Raw genomic sequence first — 15,726 nt, 5'->3', positions numbered from 1 at the left:
TACCACTGCTGCGTTCTTCCTCAAGGTGCCTTTGCAACTCAACTTCAGATCATGATACAAAGAACAGGTACAGCCTTTGACTCATTCATGTCTAGCTGCTATTTCACATGCACTCTCAGTCTTGAACCTTTGGTGGCAATACTGGCAATGCTGTGCTAGGTATGTCTCGACCCATATTCCCTATTCCTGCATTTATTGCGGTGGGAGACTGTAGCTTTGACAAATCTTGCTCCTGAACTCTTGCTGTTTTAAAATAATGTGGTAGAAGATTCATAGGTCTAGCTCCATCACCCAAGCAGCCCTCTTATGGAAGGCCCTGCTCTAAAGGAGAATGGTACAGGAGTCATGCATCAACAAGTCCTTCCAACATCACAAGAAGTTGTGATTGTTCAGAAGTGCATTGGTCCTCATTTTAGTATACTCCCTAGTGACTGAGCAACTGTTATTCAATGTCATCTACTATACATTAAGAATTTAGGTACATTAGCATTAACCCTTGATTTTCAAGTTTCGTTTTCTTGGGTTCTTTTTTTGCCAAATTCTGTTTTAAAATATTTTATAAACACCTTAGTCATAGCTAAGAAAAAAGTCAAAGACTAAGGGCCTGATTAAGACTTTGGCGGATGGGATTTTACAAGTTCTATAGGATATAATGGAACTGGTGATACCGCGGACGGGATATCCATCACATTTGTAATGGAGTATCCCATCCACCAAGGTCGTAATCAGGCCCTAAGTGACTAGATGCCCTTATCTTTGTGGACCATAATTGATGATATTAAATCTTGAATGTATTGTTTCTTTAGTGACATTGATTTTGTACTGTCCTGCAATTACCTTCTGTGACTTTACACTGTTCTTTCTGCTGCAGGTGTTTCGTTTGCCCGTTACCTCCTGATCGGATGTTGGAAGAACCTGATCGATACTTTATCCATGCCGTTGACAGGACGAATGGCTGGGAGCTCCAAAGGGTTGGCTTTCATCCTAGGGGCAGAGGGTGTGAAAGAGCAAAGCCAGAGGGAGAGGGATTCAATATGCATGAGCCTAGATGGGCTCAGGAAAGCTGCCCGCCTCAGTTGTGCTTTAGGTACTGTACTGTGAGTTGAAGAAATTAGAGTTTCTGCTAAAAGATTGACACACGGATAGGTCCAGCACCAGGGCATGTGAAGTTTGATTTGTTTTTCAGTCACTTAGAGAGTAGCCATGAATATTTATCAAAGGAGTGGGTTCAAGGAATTAAATTACGGACATCTTAATAGATTGGATGGGTTTAGTGTGCAACTTTTCAAAAATGTGCCTTGAGTGGTCAATGAAAAGAAGATCACATCACAACCATTAATCTGTTTGAAATAATGCGTATCAGTGAGGTGGAAGTGAGGCAACAAGGTACTAGGGAACACAGTGGTGTAATGCTAAGCTTTTCTATAGCACCCTTCACTCGTAGTCCACTGGATACCTCATCAGGTTCAGCACCATATTGGTGACTCTTTCAGCAGCTAGCTACTACTCTATGATGTATTACGGTGTACAAATAGTAACTCATTCATGTTACCCATTACCACGTCACTCATGAATGTAACTCAGTACCACCTGCCAGGTGTGGAATGGATTGTGCCGAATTTGTATAGACTCCGCTCCCTTTCTAAATGTATGAGAGCCCTCTATCACAATCCCAACCAGTTTCATAATTTGATGCATTCACTAACACTGGTGCCAGAAGAGTTAAGAACTGAGTGAATAATACTTTCTCCTCCATCAAACCGATGTGTGTATGTGTGTAAGGAAAGTTGCAGTTCTCCTCCCCAGGCTTTTAAAATATGTAGATGCATGAATGCGTGCAGGTAGTGGGTAGCAATGAACCAGGTATTTCTGTTTCCTATGCTAAACATCACAAATATTCATAAAGCCAAACATGTTTTTTAAAACATCCTGTATTTGTCATTGACTGCTTTACATGGCTTACGCAATAGCTGTCATTTTTACGATACTTTGACTTCCTTGATCTGACATTGTGCAGATCTAAAAGCAACACAGGACATATGTATCTGCATAGGTCGTTCCCTCATTGACAAAGGCAGAGGAAACTGTGAACTGAAAAAGGGTTTGTGTTCTTTCCTCTCACAAACAGCTTTCTCTTCAACATGCATGGACAAATACAAATACTGCAGTTTAGCTACATTGCTCTAAAAGATGGAGGGTTCCATGGGTAACATCCTGTACGAATATAGATATGGTGTCGCACTCATCAAACGCTGGAGTGCTTGTACATATTGATGCTTAAGCTGCACTGTTTCAAGCGTTAGAGTGCTCCTGTTTAAGTGTAGCGTCTCTGGTTTTGGTTCTTTCATAGATTTACATGCTTTAAATATTCTCCTCTGTTAGGCTGCAATCCTCTGTAGTCAGTCATCCAGTAGTTTTCATATTTACTTCAGTTGTATTTAAAAATTTGTTCAATATATGTAGCCCATCCACCTCATTTTAAGACCTGACTGCTGCCCAGTGAAGCAAAGTGACACAGACACAAAGTTCTACTTTCCCAAATGCTCAGCTGCAACTGCTTAGATCTACAACCTTTTTAATGAGTTGACAGTACAAAGTTGATAAAGCGTACTAGCTATATTGTTGTCACACTTAATCCCTTCATGAGATGAGCCTTGCACAGATAATACTGCATTGACAGAATTGCCTCAGAGAAGAACTTCTCCATAGTTACTGCTGCATAGATGAACTTTATCCACAGTTGAATTGTTCCATATACACTGTAGCCTCTAATACTTTCTCACAAGCGACTGAGGACTGTGTGCAATGGCAAGGATGGTTTCAGCTCGGTAAATCCAAGACCCGGTGATAGAAGTTTAGTTCTTTTCTTTCGTTGTGGAGAAGTAAAGTTAAGAAGATTAGAAAAAAAATCACCTAAAATGGCATTTGTGCATTTTCTCAGGTGTTGCGGCCAACTGCGCCTCAGCCCTTGCCCAGATGGCTGCTGCATCCTGTGTTCAGGAAGAAAAAGAAGACAAAGAAATTCAGGAGCCCAGTGATGCTATAACTCAAGGTAACATATCCGTTGAACAACCTGTATTTGATTCAGCATTATACTGCGGAAAGACTCAGAGAGCAGAGATTATTGCTCTTATTTTTAAAAGAAGCTATTTTTTCTTTAGATTTCAGTGTGAGATGTTTTCTTTTACTATTTTGTGCAAATTCTTTATAATTACATAGCTATCTTTGTCTTTTTTTTTTTTTTTGATAGCCACATATTTTTCCAAAATTACATAATACTTGTTTGTCAGAATTGTAGACCATGCAAGTTTTCCTGTAGAACAGAATCTGTATGATAGACTTACATCTGCGTGATGGCTCTTTACCATTATCCGCTGTCAGTAGCATGCATGTGGTGTTGGGACCAGAAACTGCTTTGGTAGCTGTTTAGAAGAGCTTGTGTGTCCAGCATCAAAGAAGCAGCTGTACGGTCCTACCTCTTCCCCTGTGTTGGTGTGCAGCAACCGCCAATGTGGACCAGAACCTGCTTCTCTCTAACTTACTCCATGCGATCTGGCCCTGTTTTTCTCTCAGTCATGCTTTTTTCTCAATATTGATTTAATTCTTCTTTCAGCTATTGTAGATCATGCTTCAACTCTGGTGCTAAGCCATGTTCCTCAGGTCACTGGCCGTTTGCAGCAGTTGGTTCACATAGTTTCTACTGTCTTCTGCTTGGATAAAAGTCATGCAATTCATGTATGTATGTATGTATCTATATATATATATATCTACCTATATATATATATATAGCTAGATATATATATATATATGTATATATATATGTATGTACACTGTGTGGTACCCTAGAAATGAGGTCTCTATAGAGCAGTCTGGCATGCTTTCGAAGTAACCAGTGCCCTATCCAAAGACAAGTTTGATTTCATCAACAGGAAGAAAAGCCTTTCCGTACTCCTCCTATGTGATCACTCACGTTGGCCTTGCATAAGTGGTCTGAGTAACTCACAGGAGGCTGAAAGTACTTGATTAAATAACCATAGGCTGGGTTTCTACAAGGATCAAACCCTCTCTTTATACAGAGATTCTTTTGTAGTTTTGGATCAAGTTTCACCTGTTGTCCACATAAAGCATTAGAAACCGAGGCTCCAAAAAGCACCAGCATTAGCTGAGGCTGCCACCACAGTTTACTTTCGCTCATGTAGTCCTAGGCTCCGCCCTTTGTGTATCATCTCCTCAGGATTTCATTGCTTCAGATTGTGCATCTAGTTTCTCTATCACTGGTCATGTTGATTCCGTGGGGGACAGTTCTGATGCCTTTGACCCGTCATGTCAGAAATAGATGGAGCTTCAGTTGTCTCAGTCTGCCTTACTTTCTTCCGATCCAGGCTGAAGACTCTAACATGCTGATGGTCTCCTGCTTTGTGAGCTATGCTGAAAGCTGAGAAAACTGCTCCTGCTCTTTTGGGATCAACTCCTCCACAACTCACATTGCACTCACAGTAGTTCCCTGTACCAGAGATTTCAGCTCCCGCAGACACCCACGCTTTTGTTCCTCCCAGCAAACTTTGCACCAGTCCAGCTGGCCTTTTACTGGTTATTTCCCATAATCCCCAGTAGGACCATGAAGGGTGGACAAAGCTTCCCAAAAAATGGCCACTGTTGGTGAGCCAGCAGACTGGCTGAGGCATTAATACTGAGTTTGCTACCTGTGAGTCTGATGACTTTACTGAACAAAGTCAGACTTACCAATACTAGCCAGTGTCATTGAGGCACTCTCCATTTAGATACCAGCTCCCTATGGAAAATGAGTGTACTTAGTGTGCATGTTGCCACATTAGCACCACTAATGAAACCTGCAGTTGTCATTTAGCCCCAGTCCTCAAGCAGACTCAGGATGGCTAGAACACTCAAACTTTAAATCCTCATAACAACAAGTATTGGGAACTCAAAAACAGCTCAATTTGTGTCTATGGGAAACTGCCCCCTCCCACGCTATTACAAGGGGGCTTCCCTTCATAACACGGCGCTACTCTCCCACGTAGACAAGTATGCACATTGTTTGAATTTCCACTTAGTGGACATAGTTGTTCCTGGGTCTTTTAGGGATACAGACTCTCAGGTGTAGTGTTCAATATGCCAACTCAGCAGCGCTCTCTGAAGCTACAGCTAGCAGCTACAGCTAGCAGAATTCTGGGATTAGTTGCTTGAACAGTCATTCTATGCCATTTCTAGCCAATCCATCTAAAGAATCAACTAAAGATCGTGGATTCTGGTTCTCAGTCACTTTTAGGACCCCCTTCTCTCTTCGGTAGTCACTACTGAGTCCTAAAGATCTGAGCGTGCATCCTCACTGTAGGGCTCTCTCTTGCAGTGCCACATGGGAAATACAGCCTCACCCCTCCACATAAATGTATTATGAATTAAATCAGTTTACGGTCCAGAAGTCTTCCTTCCAATGCTCACACCCTGAGTAGTAGTACCACAGCCTTCTTCCACTTAACAAAGCAATAGAGCCTCCAGTGGGCTTGGAGTAGGATTGTGTGAATAGGCCATCACGACGGGCATGTTAGTGCTGGTCACCCACGTTACATTACAGGATACCAACCACCACTTTTTAAGGAGATTGTCTCAGCAGTTATCTCAACATCTCCCACTACTGAGATTTTCACCAAGAAGTGTTTAATTCAATCGCTAGTGGGTTTATCCATCTTTTCCATCCAACAGATCCACAGAGGCAAGTGCTAACACTAGAATGGAGAGGGGTTTTTCTGTATGCTTTTTCTCAGACTCCTATGATTTTGAGAGTCTTGCAGAAATGAAAAAGCACTCTGGGACTCTATTAATTAGGCACCCCCATCTTAGCCAAGCCAGGTCTGGCTTTGCAGGCAGCTTTACCTCCTTTAGAGGAACACATCTGCTTTCCCCTAATGAAGGCACCTCCTTTCCGCAGTGGTGGGAAGGGTCCTGCACCTCTTCTTACCAGTTGTCCAATTGGCTGTTTTATTTCCGACTAGCTAGCTTTTGCCTTCCTCAACTTCTCTCCAAAGACTTTATGTCTGCCAGAAGGTCCTCCACCAGAGCATATTTCTTTTATTGTGTCTTACTCAAAAAATGTGAGCCTACTCACTTGCTTGGAGTTTTGTGCCCCTTTCTCAAAACATCTAGTGGATTGAGGTGTTCAAGTGGACACTGACCCCACTGCCGTAGGGTCCTACAAGAGCAGATCTGGTGAATCCTGCTCCACCACCAATAAAGTCACTGTAACATCTGATAGCCCTGTTTCTCTTGTTAAGCAGTCTCTGGACCCTTGGAAATTAAAATTAGTTCTGGCCAAATGATGCTCTTCGAACACTTCCCACTTGTCATCATTGCTGCTAACTCTATAAGAGAGCTTCAAGCCTGTGGGTGTCTGTAATGCTTGTTCCATCAGGACATAGTGGTACTGAGAATTCCTCTCACTTTTCTTTTTGTTCCAAAGTTATTAAATCCATTTCCCCTCAGCAAGGAGATATTTTTTCCTGCATATGTCCTCTGTTCTCATTGTTCATTTGCTCAGGTGATGCTGCACAACCTTGATAACTGGAGTGCCTTATGTTTTTTACTTAGCTAGATCCATATCTCTGAGGTTTACAAACAAACTCTACATGACTTTTCAGGAAAATGATGCCAGACAGGCTTTTGTTAAGACCACCATGGTCAGGTGGATTACATCCTTTATTTCAAATGCTATCCCCTGCACGGTCGGACCGGCCATCCTTTGTTCCAGTATGCTCCAGCATTGCTAAGACAGGGCCAGTGCATTCCAGAGGTGTGTACCTGTAAGTGAAATAAGTATTAGATTGTACATATGGGCTATTTCACATGTTCAGTGTTCATTGCGCTCTTGAAGCTTAAACTCCAATGCACTATCTGGCTGTGACGATCTGTTAATACTGTTTTTGTTTTGACCTAAGTTGCCCACTGCTGCTTTCTCCTCCTCCCGCTCTATTCTTTCTGCTTCTGAATCCACCCACAGCCTGAAAGTAGGGGAGAACTAGGAAAAAAGGTAGAATAATTTTAGTTGTATGGCGACTCATTTACTTTAAGACTTTCTCATTTTTGGCACCATCCTGCCATCCACTGGCTGAAATGTACTCAGCTAGACTCCTTTACAGGCCTCACCTGAAACAGCACATGATCTGTTGCTTGCAAGATCTTTTATTAACTTAAAGGGGGCTTAGAACCCACCATTGTTTGGCTTCATCACCACTCTCATACCCTTGCTCTCATTGGCCATTGCATGCCAGTTTCACTTTCTTTTCGTGTATTTGTCCTTACTCTGTAACATGGGCTAAGTACTGATTAATTTCTTTATTGGTGTCCTTCTGCTGCTTGTAGTGACTTAGGCCCTCATTACAACCCTGGTGGTCGGTGGTAAAGCAGCGGTAAAACCGCCAACAGGCCGGCAGTAAAAAAAATGGAATCACGACTGTGGCGGAAACCGTCAACATAGACAGCCACTTTAACACTCCGACCGCCACGGCGGTACAAACAAACAGCATGGCGGTCACCGCCAGCAGACAGGCGGAAGACAATGTACCACCCACAGTATCATGAGAGGCCAATCCGCCACCATTTCCGGGGCGGATTCACTGTGAACAAAAACACGGCGGAAACAGGACTTGGAAGGGGAAACGCTCACCTCTACACACGAGGAACCAGGACGCCATGGAGACCGAACTCCACATTCTACCTGCCATTGTCTTCCTGCTCCTCTACCAGGAGCATGAACGCCGGCGGCGAAGACCACGGTGAGTACTGCACCTACGACACAGGGGAGGGGGGAGGGACACACACACGCAACATACAAAACCCCCACCCTCAGCCACTACAACACACACACAAGTACATGTTGATACATTACTTTTACACCCCCAACCCCCCTGGAAGAATGCAAGGACAAAAGGAAATGAGTTGAACGATTGTAATCATGAAAAATCCATTACTCAAAAATATATATACACTATTAACAAATATATACACCAAGAATTCAAGTCCATGTACTGCACATACATAGTCCGTGGACCACTGGGCCCAAAATGCATGGGCGAGGCCCACACAAGATCCCCGATCAAAACGGAGAGAACACTGCAGGGGCATCAGATCGAAATAAAACAGGCACCTCAGGGGGAAGGGAAGGAGGGGCACCTCAGCCGGATGAGTGCACGACGCCAGATCCACGAGGGAGCTCCATGCCCATTGAGGTATCCTGGGGAGTGCAAAGCCACAGTCTCACAAGTCTTTCCAGTGGGTGGTTTGCCCACTGCTGCATCCTGGGGAGTGCAAAGCCACAGTCTCACAAGTCTTTCCAGTGGGTGCTTTGCCCACTGCTGCATCCTGGGGAGTGCAAAGCCACAGTCCCACAAGTCTTTCCAGTGGGTGGTTTGCCCACTGCTGCATCCTGGGAGTGCAAAGCCACATTCTCACAAGTGGATAACAGTCTCCACTGGTTCTGGAGGGGGCTTTGTGCCCAGTGTGCTTTATCCTGCCAAGGACTGAGGTAGTGGATGGGATACTCCACTGGTTCTGGAGGGGGCCTGGTGCCCAGAGTGCTTCATCCTGCCAAGGACAGAGGTAGTGGATGTGATACTCCACTGGTTCTGGAGGGGGCTTTGTGCCCAGAGTGCTTCATCCTGCCAAGGAATGAGGTAGTGGATGGGATACTCCACTGGTTCTTGAGGGGACCTGGTGCCCAGAGTGCTTCATCCTGCCAAGGACTGAGGAAGTGGATGGGATACCCCTCTGGTTCTGGAGGGGGGCTTTGTGCCCAGAGTGCTTCATCCTGCCAAGGACTTAGGTAGTGGATGTCTTTCTCCACTGACAGTGGGCCTACATGGAAGCTGTCCAGGCCCCTGAAACTGACTACCAGCTTCGTACAACTGAGCACTGGGGATGGCAGCCATGTCTGCGGTGGTGCCACTGGCACATGATGTGGCGTGGCCACTGGCGGTGCTTGGGGCGGCCTCAGTAGTGGCGTTGCTTGTGGCGCTTATTGGCCTGCGGTGCTGGTGGGTGGCTCAGTGAGCGTGCTGGTGGCGGCGGTGTCCTGGGAAGCGGTGCTGGTGGCGGCGGTGTCCTTGGCAGCGATGCTGGTGGCGGCGGTGTCCTTGGCAGCGGTGCTGGTGGCGGTCTTGTCCGTCGTGCAGGTTGGCGGCGACTTCCCTTTCTTTCTCTGCCCCTTCCCCACCTTGGATGGTGGCGCAGCTGTCTTGTCACTCCCAACTGTAGTCCTGGGAGCGCCCTTGGTGGCAGGTGTTTTGCCCTTCTCCCTCTGGGCTGTGGCCAACTTCTTATGTTTCTGAGGTGGGGGACTGTCCGTGGTCTGGCTCCTTGGCACACTGGCTGCCCTGCTGCTTGGCACACTCCAGAAGCCGGTTACCGCTGGCACCACTGTTCCTGGTGATGTGGTGGCTGAGGTGCTAAGTTGGGACCTGGAAAGGCCTGCACTAGGGGACGGAAGGGGTGGGGGAGGTGTAGGGTAGAGGTCAACATTTAAGAGGAAAAGGTTTTTACTCACACTGGGACGGGTAGATGGAGGGGGTTTGGGAGTGGAGGAAGAGGTAGTGGTTGTGGTTGTAGGAGGTGTACGTTTGCTGACTTTGGGTGAAGGTGTATGGGCTGGAGGCTGTCGTAAGGTGGATGGCTGTTGGGTGGGTGTGTGACTGCATTTGTGTACTTTGGGAGGTGGGCTCACAGACACACTGGGAGAAGACACAGGGGATGTGTGAATGGTAGTGGAGGTGGTGAGTGCACGTGAGCGGTGTGTGGTGATGGGCGTGCTGGTGATGGATGTAGTGGCTGAAGATGTAGTGCATGCAGGTGTGAGTGGAGACATGACAGGGAGGGAGGAGGGAGACGAGGAGGAGGGGGACACATTAGAGGCAGTGGATGTTGGTATGTGTGCATGGGTATGGGCCTTACTTTTTTGTTCTTTAATGGTGTTCGTTGAATCTTACCATATCATTGCTGCTCGTCCCACCCCTTTTCCCCCATTTTTGCTTGCCCTATAACCCTCACCCAATCCTGCCAGAAAGAAAGCCCTATGACAGGGTCAGCACCAGCTGCACCTCAACACTTTTTGCGTTGCTTGCACGCCCTTTGTACTTACTTCCACTGCATCTCTAGAGGCTCAGATGTCCTTCTTTAGACCTCAGCAGCAGCACACAAGATCAGCAGGAGTTGCCTGGTATTTTCACAGAGTGCCTACCCTTGCATCCCAGAGAGCTTTAAGGCACTCAAACAGCATGCTCCATCAAATGAGATCTGTATGTGACCAGAGCTGAAAGACTACCACTCAGCAACCTGTGGTCACTGTCTCTTGCTCCCACTGCTGAGCTGGGCCCATAACACATCTTCCTTTCCCTTGGACTCTAGGGAGAAAATCGTTTTTCTGTGGAGTTCTGGCTGCAAGTCCCCTTTTTTCCCAGGACAGACCCCTCATATGCAAATAATGTCCATGTCCAGGGCCCACCCCTCTGTGTAACTAGAAGAGAGGCCGAGGCAAGGGACTGGGTGCTGCCTGGGGTCAGGGTGTTGGTGGTGTTATTTAATACTGTGGAGAAAAGTGCTGCTTCCTCATTGTCACCAGCTTGGCTCTCTGCCTCCCTCCCCTCTTTTCCTCCCTCTCTCCATCTGCCCTCTTGCTCCAAGGCTGCTGCGGGCAGCCGAGGGAGGGAGGTTTTGAACTGGAGCTGGTGCTCGTGCAGCTTACCAGTGGCATTCAAACCGAATGACTGAAAGAAAAGCCTCTGGTAGGGCCCTGTGGCTGTCTTAGGACAAATGTTTTCTTCATTTTTTGCCCAGTGTAAACTCCAGACCGATTTGCAATTCAAAAATTATGTGCCACGTTTATTGGGAACTTGTTGCCATTATTTATTTATTTATTGGTTTATTTATTTAACTATACAAAAACAAAAGAAAAACATTGGCAAAGCCATTGGGCCTCACCCATGTGAAACCTATTGGCTTTGTCAATGTTTTTAGTCATGTTGTACAGCAGCTCTGGAGCTGTGAGTATGGCTGAAGGTAAAGGGAAAAAAAGCGTTATGACCCGGTCACCCCAGGCCACGTCATAATGCTAAACAAAACATTGACAAAGCCAATCATTCTTGCACAGGCTATTGGCTTTGCTCAGACTTGACAACTTTGAAACATTTTTACTATGTGGGCAAAGAGGTTAGGGCTTGAAATGGGTGGGCCTGAAAGAGTTGGGTGGAGTTTTGTGTTTCTGTAGCCTCTTCTCCATTGCCCAATGCCCAAAAACACCAAGGAAAGTCACTTCTGGTGTCCCAGGGAGACTGCAACATCAGTTATACATTTCAGTTGTGTATAGTTTCCTCACATGAGTTTGAAACCTACTCTGAGCAGGTATCTCTAGGTCACCTTGTGCTCACTTTGTGATTTGGGGTCTTCAGTGAGTGGCCTTGTGACGGATGGTGGTAAAGTGTGAGATGGTAGGTTTCCTTTTTTTAAAAGAGGGAATCGTGAGTTTGAGCAATCCTACACTGGAATTGCCAATGAATATATTCCCGTCTGTTTTGATCCGACTCAAAATCTTTGTTGAAAAGCTTTAGAAGCAATTTTTGCTCCTGCCACTGGAATAATACTTTGCCCACAGTTTGATAACAAAAGGAGAGAGCCAGAGAGAGAGACAGAAGGCCACAGTATATTTTATGTATTTATTTATTTTTGTGATTTTATATAGCAGAGACTAGGCCCAGAAGCATCAGACTGCTTTGCAATAGAAACAAAGGATTACTCTAGGAAAAGTGAGCCACAAGGTACCCCTCACAAGGTGAAAATACACATACTGTTAATAAAAACATAGAATGAAGAACAGGTACGATCAACCAATGTGGCAGACTCCGTACCATGTAAGGTTCATCAATAAGTAGTGGAGGGATAGGCTAAAGTCCACCCAAAGGTGGTGTGGAGTATGGGTAGTTACCCCGAGTATTGTTCCAATAGCAGAGCTTTGAGGTTCGTTTTGAAGGTGTTGTGACATGTGGCCGGGCGGAGGCTCTGAGGGAGTTTCAGATTCTTGTGGTACTTCCAGACAACAAATGGGCAGTGGTGACTGGTGACTCATCATTGGAGGATCGTCAAGCCGAGTGCCAGTCCATTTGCAGGCACTGTATTAAATCACAATGCCTCCAGACTCACATTCCAAAGCTCTTCATCATGGCTCGTTATTATAATGGGCCGTGACTGAGAGCTCTGGAATTAGGGCTAATGTCAATTTGAGTTTCTCACAGTGCCTGCCAGTGGGTCAAGAGATAAAAAGAAAAATCTACTTACCCTTGCTCCTCATCTTCATACAGTCAGCGCAACAGTGCCTCATGGAGCCTCAGCTAGCTCCTCTCTCCAATGGAGAATGCTGCTTTCATGTTGCAAATGAGTACCATGAGAGCAGCGCCGGGATTGACTGGAGCGGGCTGTCTCGACGCTCCAGCAGGCACAGGAGGCCTGTGTCTGCTCTCCACCTAGCTGTGCAATACAGCTAGGTGGAGAGGTTTACACTGAGCAAGTCAGGCTGCCTGGTTCAAGACAGCCGGCCAAACTGACATGCGCAGTGTAAACTGAGCGAGCAGCACTCTCCTGCTGCCATTCAGCAGCAATACCCTGCTCCAAACACTGCTTGGGCAGGGAGCAGTGAAAAATAAAATGGTAATGAATTTTATTACCATTTTATTTTTCACGTTTTCTGCACTGACAGCAGGGGGCGACGGGTCCTCTGCCCGAATGGGGGGGCCGCTGCTGCAAATGGGACATGTAACCCTCCATCTTGAAGGTGAAATGTTCAAGGAAAAAGGACTGAGCACTTCTTGAATCCTGATTACTGCCTTAAATTTTCAGTTTCTCAGTTTGGTATGAAGGTGAAGAGGAGTGAAGTTCTTTGTGTGTCATGCATGCAGTTTTACATTGGGCTCGCCCCTCTGTAGGAAGCCACTGAAGGAAGTGTAGCATAGGGATGATGTGATCAAATATGTTTTACAAAGCGTGCTGCCACATGTAGGACTGCTCTGAGCAGCCCCAGGTGGATTTTGGGGATGCCTGATTGGAGAACGATTCCATTGTCAAGTCTGAAGAGTACAAGTGACTGGACAACTGTTTTTAGGTCCTGTTCTAGGATGATATGCCTGATTCTGTCAAGCATTGTTAGCGAGAATGGAGCACTCTTGGCAATGAATTGTATATCGCTCTGGAGGTTAAGATGTCTATCGAGGGTGAATCCCAGAGATACATGTTCAGACAGTTGTTTCTTCTTCCTTGTGGAGTTAAGGCCACGCCTGTCTCCTCAGCAGTATCAAAAGCTCCTACAAATGATGTAAAACCACCGTCAGATAGTTCTACCTCCTATGCAGCCCCCTGGATTGTGAGCATACGCTGCAACTGTCCTGTACCCGAACACATTTTGTTCCTTCCACAAAAGTCTCCCCTTTCCCATGTAAGCTCACATAATCGACTCGATTGTGGTACCTCTTGGCTCTTATTATATTCGGTTTATTGTTCAGTATGCAGTAGCCTTTTGAGCTAGGTTTTTATTGACCAATGCTCTAAGTAACATAAAAATAAATGTCTGAAATGCTGTCACTGAAATGTTAAAGTTAAAATGTTTGTCCTGTCATTAGTTCTTAGAAACTGTTTTTCTCATGAGGAACTGATTACTGAATTTAGGGTTGGGGCATTTAATGGATGGTTTTGTATGGTGTCCTAACTTCAAATTTAAAAATGAATGGTGTGAAATATCACAATCAATATACTAATCTAAGGCTACCTGTCTGAAATGCATGGTGTAAGAATGACTTGTTTTTCGGCTTCCCTTTCAGTGAAACAGAAGGTAGAACAGAAGCTGGAGCAGATGGGGAAGACGCCAGGTGTGCGGCTGCACACAGCACACGTACTGTGCATGGACGCCATCTTGAATGTGGGGCTCGAGATGGGAAGCCACAACCAGGACTGCTGGCCCCATGTTTTTAGGTACAAGGGCAGTGCTTTAGAAAAGTGACTGGACTAGCTGCTAGCGAAGTCAATAATACATGCAGTATTCTTTGGGAATTGGCTGATACAAAATGTTGCACCTTTAACACTTACACCTCCATTTCACTGTGTTGCTGCTTTTGAAACATCTCCTTCAGGTGCATGCTTGTAGGAGAGAAGTTCATGCTTTGGCCATAGACCTTTGGACCTATGAAGTATTGTGTTTTAAAAAGGTGCCATGCTTGTCTTTGTCAAGTCTGGTTTTCCAGTTTACCTACCATAATGAGAACACATCTGTAAGAGAATGGGCCGCTGGTCTATGGATGGTGGGTACAGTCCTGCACCCTGCTCTGCAAATACTCAACTTGCATGCCAAGTTCCTGAGTAACTAGCAATTTCCCCCTCTTTTTTAAGTAAAATTCCTGTTTCAGAGCTTTGATTTTTGTGCATACAAACCATAATTCATAAAGAGAACTCTGTAACTACCCACGTAAGCCAAATAGCAGAGTACTTTTACTTCATAATTAAACTGAGTCAATGTATCTCAGAATTTTCCTCAATAAAAAATGACCAATTATTGACAAAACCAACACGGATGCTTTCCTTACACAGTGAAAATGTGCATTTTGCCAGTGTAAGCAGCATGTGCTGAGTGTCACTGTTGTTGTGGTGTCCTCCCGGAGTTTCACTGCTGGGTTGTGCTCTAAGTCACTGCAAGGTTTACAGTGTTGGTTGGGTGTATACTACCTGTCATTGCTGGTATGGTACGCTGCATGTCATTGCTGACCAGTTGTTCTGTGTGTCACGGGTAGGAACAGCTCGCTGCTGGGGCATCGCTGGCTGGGTACACCTGTTGCAGGGAGTCTGCTTTTTGCACAGGTCTCATTACATACCATGTGTTATTGCTGGCACTCACTGTTGTGTCAGTGATGACAAGGTTTGCTGTGTTACTGCTGGAAGAGTGTGTTGTGTGTCACTGTTGATTGTCAGGGCATGTCAGTACGCAGTCAATATATGATGTTTAACACTGCTGTGATTCTATTGGCTCACAGTATGGGCCATATACTGCATATGATAGGGGAGCCATTGTAATTTGAGTCTGGAGAGGCTTTTTAAAGAGGTCAAGCCTTGGTAATTGTTGGCCCCAGTCGTTTTGCCCGCCAGGGCGGTGGTGGGGCACCGCATGTGTGTTGACCTGTGGGACATAAATTAAGACATCTGGATTGATAGACATCCTCTCCAAAAGACAGTGAAGACCTTCACTGCTTTTGGGAAGCGATTGTCAATAGCATGATAAATATGGCCGCGCACCACCAAGTAAACCTCCTTGCTGATTCTACACACTTGACTTCGTTTCTGACTTCAGTAAATGCATCAAGGCTCCAGTGCATGTCATGTGGCTTCATTCTCAACTGCTGCTATTTTCTATCAGCTTTGGGGAAGTATTTTCAAGGATTTTGAAAATCTGATCTTTCAAAATAATAACTTTGTTTTTGGTAGGAATGTGGGTGAGCATTACAAGGATTTATGCAAAGTGCTGAGTAGATTAGAAATGAACCAACTTGAAAAGATGAACATGGAATAATGGAAACCAAGAATAATTTGGGTAATCTATTTGGATCATACCATTTTATAAAGCATAGGGTGGATTTTATGGAGGTAATAAAGAGGGCTGTAGAACCATTAAATAGGAAAAATGTGAGTTATTTT

The 15,726-nt window shown here is 45.3% G+C and overlaps 1 protein-coding gene across 3 annotated transcripts in view; it reads left to right on the top strand.

The window, feature by feature from the left end:
- ARFGEF3 (ARFGEF family member 3) overlaps positions 1-15,726 on the top strand; it is a 402,727-nt gene that overhangs the window by 244,854 nt on the left and 142,147 nt on the right. For all 3 annotated transcript variants that reach the window (XM_069234334.1, XM_069234333.1, XM_069234332.1), the window contains 3 exons: positions 872-1,087; positions 2,942-3,052; positions 13,866-14,016. In XM_069234334.1, coding sequence (XP_069090435.1) covers positions 872-1,087; positions 2,942-3,052; positions 13,866-14,016 — 478 coding nt within the window. The remainder of the gene's footprint in view (positions 1-871; positions 1,088-2,941; positions 3,053-13,865; positions 14,017-15,726) is intronic.

This window comes from Pleurodeles waltl, chromosome 5 (assembly GCF_031143425.1).
Source record: "Pleurodeles waltl isolate 20211129_DDA chromosome 5, aPleWal1.hap1.20221129, whole genome shotgun sequence".
Lineage (NCBI taxonomy): Eukaryota > Metazoa > Chordata > Amphibia > Caudata > Salamandridae > Pleurodeles > Pleurodeles waltl.
The sequence above is the reverse complement of the archived record's forward strand: the minus strand, read 5'-3'. Positions and strand labels throughout refer to the sequence as shown.